The sequence below is a fragment of the Colias philodice genome, chromosome 1, assembly GCF_061535455.1.
Source record: "Colias philodice isolate Cphi_HAF_F1 chromosome 1, ilColPhil1 Martin Lab GWU primary, whole genome shotgun sequence".
Classification (NCBI taxonomy): Eukaryota; Metazoa; Arthropoda; class Insecta; order Lepidoptera; family Pieridae; genus Colias; species Colias philodice.
This window is the reverse complement of record NC_143086.1, coordinates 5,006,463-5,031,805: the sequence shown is the minus strand read 5'-3', so window position 1 is coordinate 5,031,805 and position 25,343 is coordinate 5,006,463. Positions and strand designations below refer to the sequence as shown.

The 25,343-nt window shown below is 32.3% G+C and overlaps 2 protein-coding genes across 2 annotated transcripts in view; one reads left to right on the top strand and one right to left on the bottom strand.

Moving 5' to 3' along the window:
• The first annotated feature begins 4,665 nt into the window (after window positions 1-4,665).
• LOC149491112 (uncharacterized) lies at window positions 4,666-5,648 on the top strand. Its single transcript, XM_089700131.1, has 2 exons — window positions 4,666-4,781; window positions 5,047-5,648. The coding sequence occupies exons 1-2, from the start codon at window positions 4,748-4,750 to the stop codon at window positions 5,646-5,648; spliced, it is 636 nt and encodes a 211-aa protein (XP_089556257.1). The 5' UTR covers window positions 4,666-4,747.
• A 1,611-nt stretch (window positions 5,649-7,259) lies between these two features.
• The window catches only part of Aplip1 (JNK-interacting protein Aplip1), a 35,725-nt gene continuing 17,641 nt past the window's right edge, over window positions 7,260-25,343 (bottom strand). Inside the window, exons 5-8 of the mRNA XM_089701027.1 lie at window positions 23,406-23,523; window positions 22,732-22,894; window positions 22,299-22,480; window positions 7,260-8,791 (exon numbers count right to left, since the gene is read on the bottom strand). Of these exons, the coding sequence (XP_089557153.1) occupies window positions 8,719-8,791; window positions 22,299-22,480; window positions 22,732-22,894; window positions 23,406-23,523 (536 nt within the window). The 3' untranslated portion in view covers window positions 7,260-8,718. The remainder of the gene's footprint in view (window positions 8,792-22,298; window positions 22,481-22,731; window positions 22,895-23,405; window positions 23,524-25,343) is intronic.

The following is a 25,343-nucleotide window of genomic DNA, read 5'->3' as shown; positions in this document are numbered from 1 at the left end:
GTCACGTTTATATGGTAGAGAAATTTCGTAATTTTAATACACGATTCGTATTTGTAGATGGTGTTGATTTAAAAACAAATGAATGTTGTAATAGAATTTGAATTTCGTACAGAAATGAGATTATGTGCCAAATTCAGGCTGTTTTATAATGTCCGTCTCGATGTTTTAATGTGAAAAATATTTTAAATTTCTTTGTAGGACGCAGATTATATTGAGATTGCTAATTGTACTCAACGTATAATCGTATCGTATTTCACTATTTACATGGTAATTACGCGCGACGATATGCTTACTTTTGAATGTTACATAGATGTTGCTTTATAAATAAAAAATCATGGTGTATTAGGACTAGCCAATGACGTCTCATGATATCTAACTTCACCTGTACCTAAACAATGACCTTCGAATCCTACACTAACGCGATAAATCTATCCAAGAACAGCTTAGGCGAGCTCCATATCTATAAAATTAAATTCCCCGTGGTCCACTTGAATTATATCAACATCTTAGGATATGGGATTCCTTTCGGTGCTATTAACTGACTACCATTTCTTCAATTCTCGTTTTTCGAGCAGGACAGTAATATTGATGTGATACAGGAGATTGGATTAGGTAACAATTAAATTATATTATACTATCTCGATGTTATCTTTAATTTATTGTGAATTCACGGTTTCAGCCTTTTAAACTCGGTTTGTTTTTCTCCTCATATAAAACGCTCATAATATTATGATATATTATTTATTTAGATCGTAATTATTTTCCCTAACATGTTATTCTCTGTACTTATTCTTGACATTTCAATTAATGTTCATAGTTGATCATTAATATTTTTGTACAGCTCAAATAATAAAAATCACTTCGAACCGTAATTAAAAAAGTAATTAAAAGGCTTCGTGTATTCATAATAACTTCCAGATAAAGTCTATTATATTTGACTATTGATAAAAGTATTTTTAGTTTTATCTTACTAAGGCCCTCGACCTTTTCTTTCGAAATATCATGTTAACTTGTTAGTGTTATTAAATAACTAATCGAATCAACTTCACTTACACTTAGACCTTATCCGTAGACTACGAATATTTAAGTAACGAAATTTTATGTTTAACCTTTTGTAATTTTAACTTTAGTTCTTGTTCTTGCAACATTGTTATCGCGCTTATTACAATGCTCAAACCGTAGTTCTTATTAAAATTGTTCAAAGATTTTGTACGGGAGTAAAACTTTATTAAATCTCTGGAAAATGTTTCGGCTAACGAACAAAGTTTAATTCGCGGGTTTCAAAGTTATGTTTCGGGGAAGGTCTAAAGGTGAGGCTAACACCGTCCGTCTACTGTTAATTATTCCTTTGTGTTATTTTACACGTCATTTACTCCCACTAGCTTTAACTAGATGTACTCAACGGAATTATCGATTGTCAGTATTGAAGAGGTAACTTTGAGGATGTATTTGTTATGTATGCGTTTGTTATTTTACTGAGCTAAAGTATTTTCGGATAAGCAGCATGAATGATTTGTATTGATTGTTTTGTAATAGATTGTTAAGTTTTTAATTGGCGATCGATCATGCTCTGTCTCCCCCGCTCATATTATATTATGGTATACAAACGGCCTCAAGCTTTTACAAAAAAACTAACCAGTAACCATGTCATTTCTTTATGATCACTCTTCTTTAATTCTGACAACATCGTCTTCAATTAACTGTTTGTATTTTAATATTATTTGATTCATGTTTCAAATTTGTTTACACTGTGCTGTTTGCAGAGCTGTATTACCGATCTAAATTCTTTCATAGCTATTACATAAAAACTATTGGTATTATCTAATTGTTAAATTCTTAGTTATATAATTTGAGACTGAATTAAGTGTTTTATCATAATTTATTTATTAATTAAGAGTTTATGAGTATTATTTATTAGTCTGTGATTGAATGGTTATATCTGCATTTAAATTTTCAAGAATTTTAAAATGTTTGTTATGTAATGTGTAAAGAGTTTATTACGTGTTTTAGTTTATTAAGGGCCGATTTCAATGCTTGAATAAAACTTATCCGTCCAATAAAGTATTACACGATAATATTAAAATGTCACGTAAACTGTCAAATACGGGCAATTAGAATACGTTTTTAAAATGGTAGTTTTATACATTATTTAACGAATAAGTTTTAACCAAGGATTGAAAAATCAGCCCTTAGAGTCCTTATACGGTGTGTATCGCAATGTTATGTTATATTGATGGATTTAAAAATTATTTTATAGATATAATTTTTAAATAGGTATATAAAAATGGATAACAGCTATCTAAATAGTTATTGTTATATCATTCTGAAACTGTTTCGTAGCATATCTTGTAATCCGTCAATAATATTTTAATAGTGTGTTAAAATAAAATGAATTTTTTAGATGGCAATTAAAGAATAGCAAATTGTATTTTTTTCCAAATTCCTATAAAACAAAACAATAGGTAAACATCCTAAAATATTAAATAATAATACTTTATTTTTTCATCCATCAATACATTGTGATTTGTGGTACACACCTCTTCGCTAGTCATTTTGTAACATCTGAATATACGAAGACCCTTACAACTTCTTAAACTTAAACGAATTGTTAATTATAAATAAAATTTCGACTCGAATCAATAATTTAACTGTAATCTACGATTTTATCGTTACCGTGTTCTGTATAATTTTAAGCATTTCGTATTTTTAGTGTCTGAGAACTGTTTCGGGAAATTTTCTGAAAATAATTATTTATATATTAAATGTGGTACAGATAAAATTACTTATTTATAAAAAACATTGTGTGTGCCGTGCACACGTGTCAGAACTGAAACTTCTTTGGCAAGATTTAAAGGTATCAAATTCGTCGCCTACATGACGTGACGGTATTGCCATGACCTTGAAATTTTACTCTCAACGCGCGTAAAGAAGTTTCACTTCAAAAATGAGGAATTAAATGTTCGTGTGTTTACGCGCTCATGGCGGGTCCATACAGCGGCCTCTCGAAGCATTTTCAGCGCGAGGCTGGTCTATGTGTGCCTCAGCCGAGGCCAGCGCGTGTATTAAACGATAAAAAATAATTAAGTAATTTATGTCAAAAACGATAATTCGTCTTTAATTTACTAAACATATTTAATCTCTAAAACTTAACTATCTTCAATGCATCGTGTGCACTTTGCGCACGATTTCCCAAATATTAATTAGAAAAACTAATTTTTCGAAACGGTTCTTACACGAAGTCGTTTATAGAGCGTTTTATACATTTCTCTTTTGTATGAGTGATTTGTGTTCAAGTGATATATTTGTAACAGTACATATTTAATTTTTTATATTATCTACCTAATGGTGTTGGTGTGAATAATGATGTTGCTCAAACTGAATAACTTTAAAATATGTGTGTAGTAACAATGTACGAAATTTAGTTCTGTGATCCAATAAAGTTATATAAAAAATTTTCTGTGTTTATTTCCTGATTCATTTAGAATAATCTTCAATAAATCATAAAACTTAAAAAGCATTATTTAAGTATGCACGAATGAAATTGAAATAAAATTTATAGTAATTTCTTTATTGACACACGTTTTAAAAAGTCACAGTTAAACTAATTTAGGAAGAATCCGTAGTAATTGATTTCCACTCTAAAAATTTTTTTTTTCAAAATTCAGTAGTTCGCGAACTTATTTTTTTAAATTTATTTCTCTAGTTGCTTTTATTTTAACATTAAATTTTGTGTTTTAAATTAAAAAAAAAAATAGCTTATTTCGTTTCCAATTTTACAAAATACGCAGTAGTAGAACTCTCCCTAGGAAAGTTTTATTTTAAATTTAATAAATAATAATTATATTGTCTTCATTCTTATGGATAAGCATGCTTATAAATTCGTCAAGAATACTAAGATATAATATAATTTTACATTGAGGTAGTATGAGCGTGAGCCGTGAACTTAGAATTAGTAAAATAGGTCAATTAGTAGAGTCATACAAACTTATAAAACTTATCTTTTTAAAAATAATAGAACGCATTATTTTATTATTTAATCACATATCGAAAATCCCTTCTAAGAAAATGTTTTTTTTTTATATAATCTAGCCTCACTATCACTTAACTCAAAGTCTCATTCTACACTCTACTACCGAATAAAATGTTGTCAAAATCTATCCAGTTGTTTTTAAGTGATGATTCATGCCCATAAAAATGGACAATAATAATACATTAAGTACCTAATATATATTACTAGCGGTCCGCCCCGGCTTCGCCCGTGGTACATAATATGAAAAATAGATGTTGGCCGATTCTCAGACTTACCCGATATGCACAGAAAATTTCATGAGAATCGGTCCACCCGTTTCGGAGGAGTATGCAGACTAACATTGTGACACGAGAATTTTATATATAAAGACTAGCGGTCCGCCCCGGCTTCGCCCGTGGTACATATGAAAAATAGATGTTGGCCGATTCTCAGACTTACCCGATATGCACAGAAAATTTCATGAGAATCGGTCCACCCGTTTCGGAGGAGTATGCAGACTAACATTGTGACACGAGAATTTTATATATAACCCTTTACAACCGGTCTGATAAGATCGTGAGTCTTGACTTTAAAAAAATCTGGACCAAAATCAAACCAACTTTTGCAAACGCAACCTGTGCCGATCGTTAGTGAGTCTATCTGAGATCACGCGAAAAACTGGTTTATTAGTGTAGACACAAGTCATAACTTGTCAGTAGCCCAGAGGCCGCAGGAAGTATGGCTGCGTTCTTCGACAACGATTCCCGCTCGCGTAAGTACCTAATATTTACGTAATTTAAACAGATATTTAAACAACTTTCTATGTGTATCGTATGTTTATGAGTTGCTTTAAAGTATATCAAGTGTTTTTTGTACTTTACATCGATAGTTTTATTAGAATCTTCTTCGAAATTTAAACACTCACGGTCGTGTGATACCGGTCGTAGTACGTACAATTAATTTGTTTTGTTGTGGTGCATTTTTAAGTTGGTTTTGAGTATTATGCTTCCTAAATATGGTTTTATTTTTTATTTTAGGGCTTAAGCTTACTGATGACATGATAGCAGACCTATTAAATTATGGAAATAATTCAGAGCTAGAAGATTTTGACGAAGACGACCCGGAATTATTCGATCAAGATGTCTTATTTAGGCAAACTAATGATGAAAATCACTTTGAAGGGGAGCAGGTCGATGAAGTTGTCCCTGAGAGTTCCTTTATGGCTCCTTCGACGTCATCTACTCCATTAGTGCCACAACTTTCTCCGTTGATTGAGATACAAATCCCGCCGACACCAAGAAACACTGTTCGGGCATCTAGAAGATCACGCCAAGGCAATTCAACTTCTGCTACACATGATAGATCCAGCTTATCAGAAGTTGTTCTGGAAGCTGTTCGAGGAAGAGTTTTAGCATCAGCACCCAGGGCAACGAGAAAGAGAGTATGGAAGCAAACTACATTCGCAGAGAAAGCGCACGACTATCCTGCTCTGCAAATAAAGCCGGCAAGGCGTCCAATTGATTATTTTAACGACTATTTTGACACTAAGTTTCTAGAAGAGGTATCGCGTTACACAAACGTATATTTCCTACGCACTACAGGCCGTGAACTCAAATGTACAAGTGCAGAGATCGCTTAATTATTTGCAGCACATATCATCATGGGCTGCATTTCCTTTCCTCGACTGCCGATGTATTGGAGAGCTGGTACTAAGTTAGAGCTGGTATCTCGTCTTATGTCACGAGACAGGTTCCTTGCCCTTCGTAATGCACTCCATGTTATTGATTCTGATACTCCGGCTGCAAAAGATACAGGTAATCCGCTATGGAAGGTACAACGTTGAAAGTTCTCATACACTTCTTGGATCTTGCGCTGGTCAACTCTCGGAGGCTTTACCGAAACGATTGTTTAGCCAATAAGTTACCTAGAAAAGAATCACTGGCTCTGCTTGATTTTCGTTTGAATGTTGCTGATAGCTTATCCTGTATACCAGATCGTCTTCGTAGAGAAGAGAATGAGGATGATTTACCATCAGTTCAGTGTAAAATATTCAGACCAGCTAATGCTCCATCAGAAGCAGAGGTATGACGGAAATGAACACTATCCTGTCTTTGATGACATTAAAGCACCCAGATGCTGTCGAATGGAAGGTTGTGGAAATCGCTCTAAAATTGAATGTGCCAAATGTGATGGGTATTTATGTTTGTCTCGTGACAAAAATTGTTTAATGTCCTATCATGTTAAAAATATGTAGTCTTTATCTTTATTAGTATCTACTTAGGCTGAATATTGTTATAAATCCTATCGTAGGTACTTGACATTTACTTTGATCTCTTGGAAGTTGATATTTACCTACCATTAAGTTCGATTTTATCGTTATTGAGTCTTGGAGACTGATTAAAAATTATAAAAGAATGTTGAATTTGTGTTTTTTTATTAAAATAAATATATTAAAATATGAAATTTTGTTTTATTAATCTATAAATAAATGTAAATATATCGATGAGAACAAACACTCACGATCATGCGACTTACAAATTATTCCTGAGACTCACGATCGTGAGGGTCTGATTGCTGGAGACCAGCATGAACAGGATTTTTTTAAACATTTTTCTTACATTATAAGGACCATAAGGAATGAACAGAATAAGATTTTAACTGGTTTTGACAAAATTTTTGCTCCCGGTTGTAAAGGGATAAGAATAAGACATCCACATTATTGGAAAAAATACTCTTTAAAAAATATCTTATACTGTTAAATTAGATATTAAATTAAGAAATAACAAATCAAGTTAATTAAATATGCAAAAATAAGACAGAGGAGTTTTTTTATATCATTATAAATAATATTATATATATAGTTAATAATTTATAATCAATTTAATAAACATACAACAATAAAATTGTAATATAAAATACATATCATACCTATTAGGCATTCCTTCTGCTGCGCTAAAAAATATTAAGCATTGGCAGCAGCTGTAAATAAACAGTAGGTATCATATTAAACATAATATCATAGTAAAGCTGAAATTATGAAAGTTTGAAAAAATTAAACTTTTTACCGTAATAACTCAAGCCCCGGAACCACAGACACAATAAAAAATCTATTGTGTCTGGGACCGATCGGGCCGCTTGGGGTCAATGGGTTAAGTAAAGACGGATTGGATTTTTTTTTCGTGGAAGATACAAACTACACCGAATTCAAGGGCGTTACATCTACAATAAAACACATAGGTTCAGACCCACTTAATATATTTCAATGCCTTATTAAACACTATCTCAAATTCCCTATGAAGTACTGGAAAAATAAATATATTCTATCATCCGTTGAGTCACAGCACTCAAAGACAGCTTTGTTGACCGATTTGCTTCATGTCGATAATGCATCAAATATTTTATTTAGGTGTATTTCGTGATATTTACATAGATTACATTTACGTAGCGTATCCATTTTTGACTCCTTAATAGGCGAGTGATATACAAAAATGTCATGTGAAAATATACTTTTATTTTCTACTCGTTGAAATCATTACATACTACGTAACAAACATAATTATATTCTTTATTATAACATGTTAATATAATATTAGCTTTACGCATTTATTTGATTGCTACGTAAATGCAACCAAATTCAATTGCATATTTACAAGAAAAATTTATTGCCAAAGGATCTATTTCAAAGACAATTTTTGTATTTTTTCGTAAATGTTAGTATTTTGTTTTGTAATCCGCGAAAATATGTAATAAATACTTCATATTTCGAACGAAGAATAAAAGAGCCGGAAAAGGTAAAATATCAAACACAATATAATAAATATTATCCACTTTATTAAAATAATATAAAACTAAATTAATTGAAATAACTTAAGGTATACAAAAAGTGTCTTATGTAATATAACCTTAGAATTACAATTGAAATTAATTTACAATATAATAATGGTGTAGGTAGTAATTGATTTGACGTGTTCCAACATTTCTAATCTAGAACGTCTACGATCAAGTTAATAATTATTAATACTGTATAAATTATTAAATTACGAGTTGATTTTTAATTTCTAATAATGAATAGAACGTAATAGATTAGGATTAAAGTCACGATAATCAAAGAATAAGTGGTTTCACCTACACCGAAAAGAAAAACTTCATATATATCACAGTATTTGAGATTCTGTTACGCTTTTCGTCAGTTTTTGGGGAAAAAGGGAAAATAAACTAAAATAAAACGTGAGAAAATACAACTTGCTTTATTGCTTGCAACTTGCTTGCTTGTTAATATTTGGGCAATCATCAAAGGAATCGAATGTACCATAAGCTCTAAGTATACCTACTAATATTGAAATTCGTGTTATATTTTACTGTTTTTTAAATATACGAATATTCAGGTAAAGCAAGGCGCAAAAGGCGTGATATTATTGTTATCGATGAATTAAAATTTAGATAAGTATATTTTTATATAATACAATACAATATGAATACATTTTAGTTTGAAGGCGACGTAGGTTTCGACAGCGAGTTTTAAGATTTTATAAATTCCACAGATGCTTATAGCGCAATACGCCTTTGGCGTTGTAATCGAAAGATTTCGCAAGCAAATGAACAATTAAAATACAGGAAAAAGCACACGATATTTCGTATTATCTCTTGCCCTTCATTGTAACACAGGAACACGCTAACTATCTGTGAAACTTGTTTGCCGTTGTCCTTATTTACTCTATATATATGTCTTCGATCGGGTAAGCTGTTTCTATGAATTTCTGATAAAACCTCTGGAACGCCCTCCTGAAAAAAAAAAAAGAACTGATTATTAAATTTTATTTCCACATCTATCTATAAATAATAACATCGACATACATATTATAATACCGAGTAAGTTTTTAACAATATTTACGAGAAGTAAACATTAAACACTTGACCGTAATTTGAAGCTTACTTATTGAGAAGGTACCTAGCTTTTTCCGCCTATTTTCCCTCTCTTTCTCGTTGTATATATGCTATCTCTCTCGCACACGGCACACCTCCCACCAGGTGGCGCGGCCGGCGCACGATAATGTGCAGGCGCTTGATCTTCTTCATTGGCGTCTAGCTTCCGCCGCGAGAAGGTTGTCTACAAGACTACAACCTTGGTGCTATTAAGTATTAAGTATTGCTTAAAGCAAGTGCTAAAAGTGTTAAAAAGTGTATCCCGTCGGATCGGTACAGTGAGTTATTTTTACATCTATTCTAATAATATTTTACTTAAAAATGAGTAAAAATCTTTAAAGTCAACGGTATAATCGTTGGACTTTATTTAAAATGCTGAGGTTTTTAATGAATCCTTCAGCAATAGTTTATTTTTCAATATGCTTAAATACTTAATAGCATGAATAAAGATATTTAAAATTAACGATACAACCGTTACATTTTACTTGAAATAGTAACTTTTCTTTTGAAATATTTCATTATGCAATATGTACTAATTAATATTTGAATTTTTAATACTGTGAGTAAAGCTATTTTAACGGTGTTACCGTTCGGCTTTACTCGAATCGTTAATATTACTTTTGTGATTATTTGATATGATATATCAAATACCCTCTCTTGTATATAGATATTTTTAATATTTTATTTCATTTTTAATAATGTGTTTTTATTACAAGGGTACAAGTGAATTTTTCGTGGAAAAATTACAATTAATACTTAGTATGGATATGAGCCAACTCAAAGCTTTACAGGCATACAATCCATTGCTACGACTTTATTACATTGTCGTTATCGCTAGGAACGGTTCGGAATTCCTATCATAGTTTATTACTAAAAATTATCGAACGAGATGAGTCAGCTCCAAGAAGTCACGACATGTCAGAACACGTTGTGATATTATTAATTTATAAATCGTACGGGAGTTACCGCTCAACTGAATAATGATGGAATTCGCTCATGTATAGTAGATACGTACCATGAATGTTCCACACATTCAAAACTATCCGTAGTCTATACGTGTCCTTTTATGAGTATTATTCTGATCCGTTTTTATGTGAAAATAGACATATTACACACGGCTAATTTGATTGAAAATTACGTTTCCTATGTTCAAATGATGCAACTTTTTTGTTAAAACGAGTAAGTACCAAAAATTTTACAATTAAATTCTTTGGTTTACTGAACTTGTGCTGAAAGGGTTATCGTATAATAATTATCGAGATATCTTAATATAATTAATTAGATTTAGATACACTTATTTCAAAGGATTTACAATTCACTTCTAACGTTTTAGAATAATATTATAAACTTGTACACCTTGACAAAAAGTAAAAAATTGCGGGTGAGTGGAGATTATTTTGTGCAATTAAATATTATAACGTCCTACGACGGTATGGTTGCGTTCGTAAGGAATGTTAACGGATATAAAGCAACTAAATGTTACATCGATTGCATGAACAAAAATAAATATGAATCGAAGTTCATTTTAAAATTTAGTGAATTGATTTGAATTATGAATTTATTAAATGTCGCTAACATTGGAAAATAAGTTAAAGGACCTTGTTAATTGCTATATTATTTAAATGATTATTTACTGCTATTTTTATATTAGCACTAAGGTGTATTCTTGCTCGAAGCAGAATACATAAATGTGGCCACTACTCCTCGCAGGGGTTAGCCAGGTCAAATTCACCCTCGCAGGGTGTCTCTTAAGCATTTTTTGGCAGGCCCTACTTATTTCTAGTTACAAACATCCCTCGCGCAGCTGTCGCTCGCAGGGAAATGGTGCAAATATATATCGGCCCTCGCGGGGCTTTGATTACAATCGTCCCTCACGGAAAAGATGGTGCGAATATATATCAGCCCTCGCGGGGCTTTGATTACAACCGTCCCTCATGGAGAAATGGTGCAAATATATATCAGCCCTCGCGGGGCTTTGATTACAACAGTACCTCACGGAGACATGGTGCAAATATATATCAGCCTTCGCGGGGCTTTGATAACAACCGTCCCCACGGGGAAATGGTGCAAATATATATCAGCCCTCGCGGGGCTTTAATGGCGATTGGTGCAAATATACAAAGGATTGATCATTAAAATGATCATAGATATTTGCTTTTGTCAACGAGGACCCACGAAAGAAGTTTTGGATATGACCGTATCGGATCTTCACTCTTCTAAGGTAGGTAGAAAAAGGTTTTGAAATCTACTTCACAGTGGGCAGTATAGTAAATGACCTAATAAAATACAATAAAGGTTAGATACGTCAAATAATGGGCGCATGAAATTGATACTTCGTATCCTAAAAGTTTACGCTTCAGGAATCAGGAAACCACCATTGGTTTACCAATTATGGAAATTGGAATTGAACAAATTGTATTTACCAATGCAAAGCCTAATCACAACAAAGGAAGGCGAGTCGGATCAAATATCATCTCGCAGATGATTTGTGGCGGTGGTTTCGAGGATTGTCACCAAGCCTTGTGTCAACGGTATGTTTGGTATCGTAATTAAATGGCACTAGCCGACCAATTTTCATATACAAACATCGGAAGAGATTTTTTAATCGCAAAGCGATTGAATGTAACAAATGACGATTGATTACGTATAGTTGACCTCTCATAGGCCTATTTTAGTTGCCCGGTCTTGTAGGCAATTTATTTGACTCGTTTTTCAACCCATTTGACCTCATTATTGCACCCATGAGATTTTTCTTCGGGGCTCAAACAATAAATCGCTGAGGGATTAGGATAATCGTTTGTTAGACAAGTTTTTTGTCATCCCACCAGGATTATTATATTGTATAATAAAGTTATATACAACTATTAACGTAAAACGTTTAAGTACTCAACGAATGCTGAGAATACTGACTGTTGAGTTACATAGGATAGAGGATAAATAACGGAAAGTCAATCTTTCCAAACAAAAGCCTCTTATTATTAGATATTACTTGGAACCCCTACCCTTAACGAGAAAGCTCTGCCAAATGACTTCTCATTTCTTTGCTTTGAGGGGGGGGGGGGGGCAATAAATGAAATGTACAGGCTATACGGCTTTTAAAATATAAGTCTGGTAATCGAACTAAACTTTGCTGGTTTAGTTCTTGCTATATCGCTATCCGTGCCTGCTTCTCGTGTTTACGGGTGAATTAAGTTTATCAATAGTCATAAATGCAATGCTATTCAGAGGATATACTGCATTTAAAACATGACAAAGTCTGGTAAGCGAACTAAACTTTGCTAGTTTAGTTCTTGCTATATCGCTGTCCGTGGCTGCCTCGCGTGTTTACGGATGAATAAAGTAATGTCCTGTCTTCGCATCCACAGCTAACTGTCCTATACTGTCATAATCTTAACACAGATTCATTCGACATAGCTCCCCACGAGCTCAGTTCTTCATTTTTGCACTCGCACAACTGTGGACAACACAAGAGCAATGCCTCCATTGGTAGCAGTCACAATCAAGGGATAACTAACCTTAGGCTAGCCATATTACGGATGTTGGAACAACCGACTATATTCAGGGCAATTTTCTTTGTTCAGTGTAACGTTTAGACTGTCGTAGCATTCCTACGGAACAAAGATGGGATCAGATCTGCATCCTTAATGCAGTTAATCGAAAGGAGATACTTTCAGACGACGATAGTATTCAAAACCCACCATATTCCTTAACATAATAATGCATAGTTAAGCTTATAATCTCTCTTGCCATTATGTCAGTTAGAGACCTGAACGACGCGATAGAGTACCGCTATTTCAGTAGTAGTAACACCTAGAAGGGTGAAGGTATTTTGGAAAGCGGAACTGAAGGCCCGGTCAGCAGCATCAGCCACCTAATAGACAGTGTTCAGTGCTGCACCACTATAATCTGCAAAATGACTCTGACGGTATGAAAATGTGGAGTACATTTTCAAAATATCAAATGATATAGTTGGAATAAAAATCCTATTTGCCTCCGTCTATCCAAAAGACATACGGAGTAGCTAGTAGCAGTTGGTTGAATTAGAATAAAGTAACTATAGTTAAAATCCTTTGTTACTGACTGGATAAATTTGGCTCTTTTCCTATCTGACGTTCATATAGCTGTTGACTGCCTAGTGTTGTGCACAAACACTATTATTATAAACTAGCGGTCCGCCCCGGCTTCGCTCGTGGTACTTACGTTTTCTCTACATAAAAACCATCCTCGTACTTCAAGGAATATAAAAAGAATTATCGAAATCGGTTCAGCCGTTCTCGAGTTATGCGCTTACCAACACATTTTGCGATTCATTTTTATATAAGTATAAGAATAAGAAGATAAGTCACGTTATGTAGTCCCGAGGCTTTCGGTATATAAGTTCTGATGTAAATCATAATTATATCTTAAAACCGAATTGATTAAAAGTAACGTACTTGGCTGTAGTAATTGCAGTTTTGGGACACAGATAAGCTCCTTATCATTTTAGTCTCTTAAGTTCAGTATATTTGTTTCCAGTACAGAGTTTATGACCTATCAGTTTTAAATAAATAATTCATGCATTGTACTGAAAGTACTAGCCATGTTTAGATTATGATTGGTGGCGTTGGCTCTAAACATTAATAGATACCGCACGGTTTGGTTGGATGTTAAAAATCTGTATTATAATTAAAACCGTTTACCTGTTTTGATATTTTATTGCCTTATTCAAGGGGTGACCTTTTAAATTTATTTCTGACCCCAAAAGTAAGGACCAAGTTCTCTTCTTGTCCGCTTGTAGCAGGTTGGGTTAAAACTGTGTGAGTTGAGACAGGTGGTAATTCTATGTTAAGATGATTCAATTGTGCTTCTACAGAGTTCTAATTGAATAAATAAAGGTTTGAGTTTGAGGTATTTTTGCCTCGTCGGGATCAGCTGTTGCTTCATTTTGTAAGTAACATCTAAATGCGTAATTGAAAGTCGTTACTGGCGCTTTCGCAGATTTACGCTAAAGATAGTGAAAATTGTAGTAACTTTAACTTTTCAAGCCCAAAAGGTTAACTAAGGTACGCTTGAACCAATCTCATAAGTTCTAATACTTTTAATCATTATGATTAACTTTTTGGTTCTTATTTGATTAACTTTTCATCTGGGATTGTTAATATAAATAATATAAAAATTTGTGTGATTTATTGGTATACTATCTGCACACCTTACTCTTTCAAATAAAGAAATAAGTAATTACTTATGTACCTATTCAAATTCACATTGGCGTCCATATATTGTACACCAGGTGGGTAACAAACAGGTCTCAATAAGTAAGCTTCAAATTACGGTCAAGTGTTTAATAGCTGTGTTTTACCTGAAAATAAAACACATATTAAATACTTACCTATATTTGAAGCTTACACTTAACGTCCACCTGTTGAGGATTTCGACTCAATGAAGAAGATCAAGCGCCTGCACATTATCGTGCGCCGGCCGCGCCACCTGGTGGGAGGTGTGCCGTGTGCGAGAGAGATAGCATATATACAACGAGAAAGAGAGGGAAAATAGGCGGAAAAAGCTAGGTACCTTCTCAATAAGTAAGCTTCAAATATAGGTAAGTATTTAATATGTGTTTTATTTTCAGGTAAAACACAGCTATTAAACATTTTATGGTATGTTAACTTGTTTTCATTTAATAAGCTCGTCTTATTATCGTTTATTAATAAATGGACCTTGATATGAACACATAGATATTTGCAAAAAAAACAAGTTTGATACAAAAAAAATAGTCATTTTTAGAACGCTGGGTGAATTAAACCCGACTTAATTGACGACAAATCATAACATAATAATTGTTATATTTAGACCTTAGAATCACATAGTATGGCACAAATATTATAACTAAGTGTGCTCATTTGGGTCGGTTAGAATGTTAGAGAAGACACAGTCGCTAGGCTGAGGGATGTTATAAAAGTCGTCGACGTCTAAATAGTCCATTGAAATGTTACTTTTTAAGCTTTAGCTTGCGTTTCTCAGAAGACGAAATTTTATGTGTAGTAGGGATTAGTTTCTACTTATTTTTTTATTATTATAAGATAATTCTGCTTAACTTCAAGTTTCAAGTTTGACTGCCATCTTGAAAAAATAATGTTACACTTTTTCTCATAAAATAACTACAGAAAATTTGATTTGAAAAATTTGAAGTTGTAAGGTCTGCAACTTTTATTTTACAGTAGATAGTACCCCGACTTGCGCTACCCCGAACTCGGAGTTACGCGCTTTTTCACGCAGCATCCAAATAATTTTTAACTAAAAATAATATTTTTGAACAAGTTTCATTTGGGAGTAAAGTATACATTATACATAGACTAGTTTTACACATTCTTCGTGTCTTTTTACGATGATATTTGAGACGTTTTTTTTTTAGTTTATCGCTCAGAAGTTGAGAAAAGCAACCGACATTGTATCTTTTCAATGGACTAATATCAGACAATTTATGATAAAATACTATATATATTATTTTATAATTAAACTACTACTAATTTTACAAATGTCTTATACTCAAAAGTATTTTATGTATAAGACATTTGTAAAAAGAATAGCTAAATTAAAAAAAATACACATTATTATTAATACATCATAGTCATATTTCGCTTTGCGCATATTTGAAGTAACTGGGGAGGTAGAATAAGGAATAAAGAAAATAAAAACGTAGTATTAAGGGGAAAATATGATTTGATCATTTTAAATTATAAAGCACTTTTAAAAGTAAATTCAGAAGCATTTTTTAAATTATATAAGATTAATTATGGATAAATTATGCATTAACTGCATGGCTTTTGAATGCAGTATTATGAAAACAAAAATCTATCGAACTGTCAAATCGAGTTTAAAAAAACGCAAAAAGTGGAGTTTACATAATGTAGCGTTAATAAATATATGTATTTTCTTTTTTATTAGGTGTAAACACAAAATAAAAATTATCCAGATTCGTAAGACCAACTAGAATAATAAATATAATGATCTTAAAATACTGAATATTGCGTAGGTATGGATCACAATTTTTAAGTGTGGCAACTCAAATTATTTCCATATAATTTAAAAGAAAGTAGATAATTAAAAATACTATCCACCTGGTATTTATTTGTAATGCCAAGATTACCCGTGGTAACTTTAAACTGTATCATATAATATTTGCAGCGTGAAGAGATAATTACGCCAAAATAATATTTAGTACAAAATGAATTGATTTTTACGTCCTACCATTTAATAAAGCTAGTAAATAAATAAATGTGTGTTTTTATGCGCATAACTCAAGAATGACTCAACCAATTCGGTTAATTTGTTTTTATCCACGGGAGGAGCCGCGGCGAACAGCTAGTTCATAATAATTTTATCAATCTCCTGTATGTATAACTCCGAATTAAATATTAATATTGAAGGTGAAGAGCTGCAAAATAATACCTAGATATAACGTTTAAGCACAAGTTTACACGCTTCTATAGAAAAAAATAACCATTTATTTCGCATTGCAAGTAAATTACGATCATAATATAAGTAACTTTTGACTATCTAATGAAACTATTATGATCATTTTGTAGATATTATATTAAGATTGATAATAATTATTGAACTCAAAATTTATTCTGCCAATAATTAAGATGTTCATGTTCAAAATTATTGTTTTATTTTTTGATAGTAAAATAGCAACTTAAAATGTATAAATAAATAATTCAGGTGAACGTTATTTTGGGTCGCAAACAGCAAGATGTTATAAATTATTTGAGGTCATAAATATTTTTTGCCAATATGGGTTTTATCAGTAATGTTTGTATAACTGTAGGAAATATTTGGTTACGATTTCAGCTTTTCAAAATAGGATTTTTAGTAAAAAAAATAAATAAATTGGACACTCCTTGAAAGTGCCGATGGGGTGATTACGAAATTTTGAGAAATAAGGTACCTATCGAATATGCTTAAACAATAAACATACTGGTTAACTATGTTTGGAATACAAAAATACTATTTGATCCTCTAGTTCATTATCTTTTATTGAGTTTAATTTAATGATTTTTATATCAAGTCTACCATAATATAGATTTCTGAAAAATACGCTTCGATATTTATTATAACTTATGTTTAAAGTCTATTTAATCACTTCAAAATAGTATTGAAAAATATTTTACATGAAAAAATATTTTTTTTTTCTTTTAATGCAATTCATTCATAATTTATCCGTAGTCTATACTAATATTATAAAGAGGAAAAGTTTGTAAGTATGTATGTATGTATGTATGTATGATTTTCACGCATAAACTACTGGACCGATTTCAAAAATTCTTTCACCATTAGAAAGCTGCATCTTTACTGAGCAACATAGGCTATATTGCATTTTCAAAAAAATTAGAGATCCTTACCAAAAATGCAATAATGTAACCCAAGGTGTAAAAAAATCCTCAATAAAACTTCTGTCATCGCGTGCGCTGCGGAATCTATTGAAGATAGAACAAAAAAATGTTCTACGGTATTATAGAATGGATCAATATCTACAAGAAAGTCCGCGATACCATATGTCCATCCTCAGTAGTTATGTTACTAAAGTCCGGTCGCGGAGCAGGAAGAATTTCGTACATTAACCTGTTATTACCTGTCACTGTCACTCCCTTGTAAAAATAATGTGTCTTGCTCGCACAGGTGCAATGACCGCCGTCCTTAGGGATTGTAAACCTTTAACCTGAGAGCGTAAGGTTTGTGTTTGCTTGATTGGTGTCAGGTGTTCAATTATGATTTTGTGAATTCAAAATTTATAAGAATAATCCTCAAACTCTTTATGTCCAATCAAAATCCGCCTAAGTCGAAATCGCGTGTTAGACTAACGTATTTCTGCAATATTGTACTGTATAGTAAATTATTTTTTGAAAAATAAGGTCATAAAGAAGTTTCACTTCTTATGTGTGTACACGCACACTTTTTTTATATAATATATCGTTGTTATTGAAAAAGTTAAAATGTAACTAGCTAATAAGTATTGTAAATGAATAAAGGACATTTATTTAATAAATTAGTAAAAAAAAATTTCTCCTCCAAATATGTCATGTAAACTGCACTTCATTCAAAAATGTTTGTGACCACTGTCAGTAGGTAAAGAGGTCATTGTACGAAATTCTTTCTGCTCCGCGACCGGACTTTACAACAACTTTTTTACGTTTTCAAAGTAAATAGAAGTGCCGACAGTAATCAAACCATGTTATCCATACACATATATTAATCCTTATCCCATTAAATGATGTTTTATTATAGACTGTTTCAATACCAGCAAAATACTTTTTAAATGAAAAGAATTGGATATTCCATTCAAAAGATATGACGAATTTTTAAAATTGTCAATCTACAGAAAATAGTAGGTATACTGTTCGAGCAGGCCGTAGTGCGGGGGTCACGGAGGAATTCTACCAATATGCATCTTGACGGAACACAGTGGGGTTTTGGTCGGTAGGAATCCGACATAACCCACGGCCCCTCCCCCGGAGGCCGTGGGTATCTATGAAAGATTTCCCCACTAAAACAAAAAAAAGGCTGTAGTGCGGGACGGGGTAAAGGTGATTTTCATGTGATTAAAAATTAAACCTATAGTCCGACCTATAGTAGACTTTTCACTGTAACGATATCGCTATCTATGCGGGTGAAACCGCAAGGCATTGCTAGTCTAAAATAATGTAAAAAAAAACTTTATTTATTTTTAATAGTCCGTATGTAGAGGTATAATTGTATAATAATATTATATCAATCCCTATATTATTTATTAATCTATTTAATTTATAAAAAAAATACTTTACATCCATTAAAACGTAATGTTTCCATGCTTCTTAGTAAAAAATTACTAATATTACGAAAAATTCATTCATATAGGAATATATTAATAATTAATGAATGGATGTTAAAAATTGAAATGGAGATTGGGATAAAAATTGGATTTTTTACACAGGATAAAAAAGAAAAAAATATAGTCTGTTACTTTGTATTTGTAGTGGGGTGTTGGATCAAAAATATTATGTAGTCTCTGTTTGATAGAGCTTGAGTGGAAAATATAGTAATTGCACATAGAGGACGTTCTGTCGGTTCAGAAAAGTATATTATTTGTGCAGTATAAGTTCATTAAAAAAAAATTGAGTTTCAAATTGTCAAAAAGAACTCTATGCATTCTCTTTAAATAAAGCAGATTGAAAAAATAAATCCTTCATTTGGAATCTCATCACAAGAAAGATTGGCAAGTGTAAATTAAAACCTCGTACAAAATACAAAATATAATTTTCTAAACTGCCACACCGTCTTCTATTCATTACGAAACATCCTGTATATAATATGTTAACGGAAATGTATGTAATCCGTCATTGTATAAAATTCCTAGGAAATGTATGTAATTCCTAAATCGCATTCCTAAATCGCACGGAAATGTGTGAAATAAATTATGTTATACACATTTCCTAGGAAATCTATACATTTCCTAAATAGCAATCGGAAATGTAAAACATCTAAGATATTAGAAGGTACGCTGGACGAGGGGTATGTATATCGCAGTCGGATTGTATAATCCGCCGTATTACAAACGGCTGGCATTTTGTAATATGCCGAGAATTCGTAATCAGAATTTTTTGGTTTGGATAAGGGGATGGGTTAGGTTAGGTTCGTGTTTTTTAAAACTACACAGAAATAGGAGCTCCACGTTCGTGGGGCTCCGTCGGCTCGCGACCGTCTTTTTGTAGAATTTTGGAAAAAGACGAATTTCGGCATATTACAAAATGCCGGCCGTTTGTAATACGGCGGATTATACAATCCGACTGCGACATGTACACGGGGACAGCGGGACGAGGAGACTGATTACGTACCAAATGAAAATTTGATTTGATTGAATATAAGTTGATTTAAGAAATGTTAATTAGTAAGATAATATGAACATAATATTATTATTATTTGACGGTAAGACTGTTACCCAATTGTCTCAATAAGTGCTATTATAAAAAAATAACGTGTTTTATTATAGAAATCATTTACTTTATACATTTCCTAATACGATATTGGAATTATATACAATTTCGAGGAAGATTAGACATTTCCTAGGATATCTATGCGTTAAATAGTTTATTAAACAATATTTTATACATTTCCTAAATGGTATCGGAATTGTACACATTTCCTAGGATTTGTATGCAATTCCTTGATTTCATACATTTCCGGTAACATATACATTAAAAATTAGATATAAAGCTGCCTGAATTTTATTTTACGCTGTATATTTATAATTGTACAGCGCAAAATTGGATGATTTTCTTTTTAATATAATCCTAAATGTGCACTAGGTACCTACCGATTACGGAATATGTCCCCTAAAGGGTAATAAATGGGCTATCTAGGCTATCTGAGCAAGCCGCTGGCTAATAGTAAGTATAATAATGTATACACTACTGATTCCTTTAAGGTTCTACAATTGGACTTTAGAAAAAAATTACTTACTTGTTATTTTCATTTACCTTACTTTGAAGACTGGACAAATGGCTAATGATACTCGTAAATTCCCATGCTATTACAGCATAAAGTGGACACAATATACAGGACGGATACAAGTTAGAGAGATTTCATGCATATATGATAACTGACCCTAGCGATCGATGCAATATAAGTACAGGATGCAATTTTTTTAGGCAGTTCGATTACCTGGAGTAGTAAGCGAATTTTGGGGTCATCTCTGAATCAACGTCGTCATAATAGACAAAAGACATCACATCTAAGGAGAATACTTGGTGACCATTTGGTGACTGACTTTGTTTAGTGTCGACAACTTTAGTGATCCATGATCATCTTCTATCATTATTGAATAATAAATTTATACTGAAAGAAATTTCAGAATCTTACGGCGATACAATGTTTAAATGTACTCTGTAAAAATAAAAACCAAACGCTAGTCTAATTGCAATCATTCAATTAATATTTCAGCAGATTATTAAATTGAATTGGTATCAACTTTTGGGTTCTCTATAGATGATCGAAAACTATTATTAGGTTACGGTCAACCTGAACCCTGAAATAAAGAACCGTAGTAGTTTTCTAAAATAATTGAGACTGATTCTCATATTTTTGAAGGAACGCCTAAAAAGTCCAACTTTTGGAGGGATATAAAAGTATTTTGACAAAGAACTTTAAGTTGTGTTACTAAACCCATGCCTGTGGATCTTTCTAGATCTGAAGGTCACTCAGAGAGGTGCAATGGTATCTGTCCAAGTAAAAGGGATCGAAAAAGCAAGACCAGATGGCTACCATGATGTCTTATTAGTGTAGCGTATTAATTCCAATGTAGGAAATAATATAGACAGCTTTAGACCACCTATAAGGCCCTGCCATTTATGGTGGCACGTGCACTTAGTGCGAAATTCCACCAAACCAAATATGCCAAAATATGCCAAAAGTGCTCAAATTGATTAACTGTGTTTAAAAAGGCTGATAGATGTTTGTAATATTTCAATTAATATTTCAGCGAATAAAAGCATGATTAGTAAATCTTTTTAGGGTTCCGTACCCATAATTTCAAACACAGGATTATTACTGATACTTTACAGGCTGTCATTCCGTTCTTATGTCACCAGGCTCGTAAACCGAGCTAGTTAAGTTAGACAGTTGATTTTTCAGAGATAATCATTTCTTTTGCTGCCCTAACAAAAATAGTAAATAATGAGGTTAAGCAACGGTTGGCATGGTCATAAATTACATGCATGCCTAATTTGTTTTCCAGTTGTCCATTTGCTTATTTGTACGGAACCCTTAGTACCCTTGGCCGATTTTCTATTTAAATACTTATTTAATGGACTATATATGTAAAAAAAATAAAAAAAAAACTATTTTTTTAATACGCGTGCTTCATCACTCCAGTGTAGTAATATAATAATATGCAATGCTATACGCAAAACCGTGAAACCCAATTTAGATTTAGATAGATATTATTTATCATAAAATTTTGCAAATAAAGTAGAACACATTTATACCTGGAAAAGATTCCCGGTATAAATGTGTTCTACTTTATTTGCAAAATTTTATGATAAATAATATCTATCAAAATCTAAATTGGATTTCGGAGCTACGATCACTAATATATACCCATAATAAAGGCGTTGTAATCGAGTGAATAGGTTAGAAATAAATATTTTATGTTGCCAATATATCATAAAATAATAGGAGATTTTTAGTAATGAATTGCTTTTAAGAATCAAACATACATTCAAACTTGATTTTTGCAAATAATTGTACAACCAGGTCCGTACCAACTCACTCGGTATTAAAAGCTATATAACCATCTATAAAGCAATTAAAAAATGCACACAATTGAATTAATAATATAAAAATCATCAATTACCCCACTGCTTCGGCGACAGGCCGTGTCGATTCCTGACCGCGGAAAACGTGACATGCGAATCTTTGCAACGTTGGATGTTTTGTAATAAAGCCGAGATATCGATGGTCACGAGGGTGGAAGGCGCAGAACGAAACATTTTTCAACGAATAGAAGTAATCGATGCAAGGTGTGTTCTGACTCCTCTGTTAAAAAATGTAAATAAAAAAAGGAAAATTAAAGAAAAAAAAACTATAACAAATAGTTGTTTCACTTTATAAAAATAATAAAAAAAACAAATGAAATTATAAAACACAATTTAAATAAGAAACTAAATAAATCACCAATAAACCGAAACTTTTTTTTAATCGGTTGAAATAGACATTTTTATATTTTACGTTTCATTTCGAATAAAGTCACTATTAGAAATGGTAAAAAATTATAATCTATCACTCACATCTGGTTTAGATCTGTCGACCATGCGGAGGCCTTGGTCCGAAACTTCTAGAATGCAAGCTTGAGCGCCAATATCACCATTTGAGTCACCAACTATCTTTTTCACTGCCTGACACACTACACCAGTCCCCTTATGAGCGAGAGTTTCGACAGACCCCATGTACCTAAAGAGGACACACCTTTAAATCGAGAAAAGTAAACCTTCACGTTATATAGAATTTAACTATCTATGAATTATAAGGCAAAATAATGTAAAGTTTTGATTTGGTCCTTTTTTAAGTTACATGGCGAAATTTGGTAATCTATAAGATGATCTTTGATTAAAATTAGCTTCCTAACTTTCCTAACTCTCGCCTTTCACGTTTGGGCGCCTATTTTAGTCCAAAATTTCTGAGCGGAGTTGCGTGGTAAAAATCAGTAACGATCTTGAGTTTTTCGCAAACTGTGAAGGTCCTGATGCTCTATCTCATGTTGGTTTTTGAGATAGATTTTTAGTGCTTATGCTTTAAAATGACATCGAAGTATGCCAAACAAATCCTTAGGATTATCCCTACAGATCGAGTGACAATAACTTTGAAAAAAAAACACGAAAGAATTGCAACAGTTGGATATGTATCAATAATCGAAGTCAAATATTTTAAAACATTTATAATAAGCAATTTAAATTATACGAACCCCAATAAATATCTCTCGCGTTTAACTTTGGCATTGGCTGGATCGAAGTCGTTGTAGTCCATGTCAACGGCATAGGCCGATGGAAAAATGCCTTGCTGGCCAGTTCGTAAATTTACCCCTAAAAATAAGGAATTGCTCAAAATTTTGGAACTTTTCTCAATCTTGCAGATCTTGCGCATACCTAATTTAGTGCTTGTTCAATAGATATGCATTACGAAGAGAAATAGTTAGTCTTATTTTACTGCTACTATTTAAGACGATACACAAAAAAAAATCTACTGCTTGGCGGGCGGAGTCTAATAGCTCGCTATCGCGAACGCGGGTGTGCGCGAAGTCATTCTTGCAAACTCGCCGCGCTGCCGCTGGCCGACTCGGGACAAACATGTATGGAGTCGTCATATTACAGTTATAATATTCTTATACATATATTTAATTGTTGATTTATTGGTTTTATTTTCTTGCTTATAAACAAATAATCTTCTTTTTAACAACTACTTAGACATTATTAATAATTATTATTATTTCGTAATGTTTACTTTATTACAAAATAATACAGGTTATAAATAATCTTTAAAATAACAAAAAATATTGTTACTCTGAAAAAATGAAATGGTACTCAATAACGCGGACTACTGAATGGATTTAGATAGAATTTGATGCTGACGTAGATATTACGTCATGCCCAGAAATGAAAGGTAATATTTCTGAAAGAAGTTATAAACCCTAATTCTTCTCAGTCAAAGTCAATAGTGGAAGATATCACTAATACAGTAAAACTGATGCGAAACTTTGGATGTTAATTTGTATATTGTTTTGTTAGTTGTTACTTAATCACGTCAAGACTACATTACCAATTTTGATAAAATATAGCTAATTGCCTGGATTTACACATAGGATACTTTTTATCCGAACTGAACACTTCTGTGGGATAAGACAGGATTCACGATATAATCTAATTCCACGCGGGCAAAGCCGCGATCGGAATGATATTTTTTTAAATAAAAAAATTGTTTAAAAAAAACACAAAATATATTGACGCATGTATTTATTTTTTGCACTCTATTATAATTGTAATTATTCATTACAAATAATCAAAATAAAATAGCCAGAACAAAGTTAGGCCCTGGTAGGGTAGGTAGGCAGGTACAGCAATGTGAGACGAACACTGGCTTATTTATACCAATAATAATGTATTATAAACATTAAATTAAGTTTACTTTCTAACAACAAAAATACATAATATTAGCTAATGTGAAAGCGAATCAACCAATCATCCCACAAAAATGAAATGTGCACAATAAATATTCATCCAAATCGGTTCATGTCATTAGGAGGAGTGACTGCAGCGCCATCTTCCGGGCCCAATTGTGTTTCCAGATCACCCAGGAACTCAATTTAATATACTTAAACAAAATTTTTCGAAATGAAAACTCACATTACTATGTAAATATGAATATAAACCTGTTTTATTACTAAGCAATTTCCCGCACAGGTGTAGTAAGTATAAATGAAATAAATATCAACATCAAATTCTTTATACAACATACTTATCTACCACCTTCTAAGAAATGTAATTCTTGAAATTATTTCGTATTTTTTTAAATATAATACTACTCCAATGAGCTCCTGTTCCATATTGTGTCCGCCATACTTCCACTAAGTTCACCATGATTTTTTATTTCTTTGTACTTTGTTGCTTTTTGCTAAAAATGGAATCATGCGATAAAACCAGTAGAGCTTTGATAACATACATTTTTGACTGAATAAAGGTACTTACGAAGGAGTGGATTCACATTGTGAACAATCAGTGGGTTTATTTTCCTTCTGGATTCCGGATTTCTGAAAAGATTATTTATGTTATAAATGAAAAAATCTTACACATTCGTTATGTACTTAAAACAGGGGTACATATCAAACATCGTCTATAATACAATTATC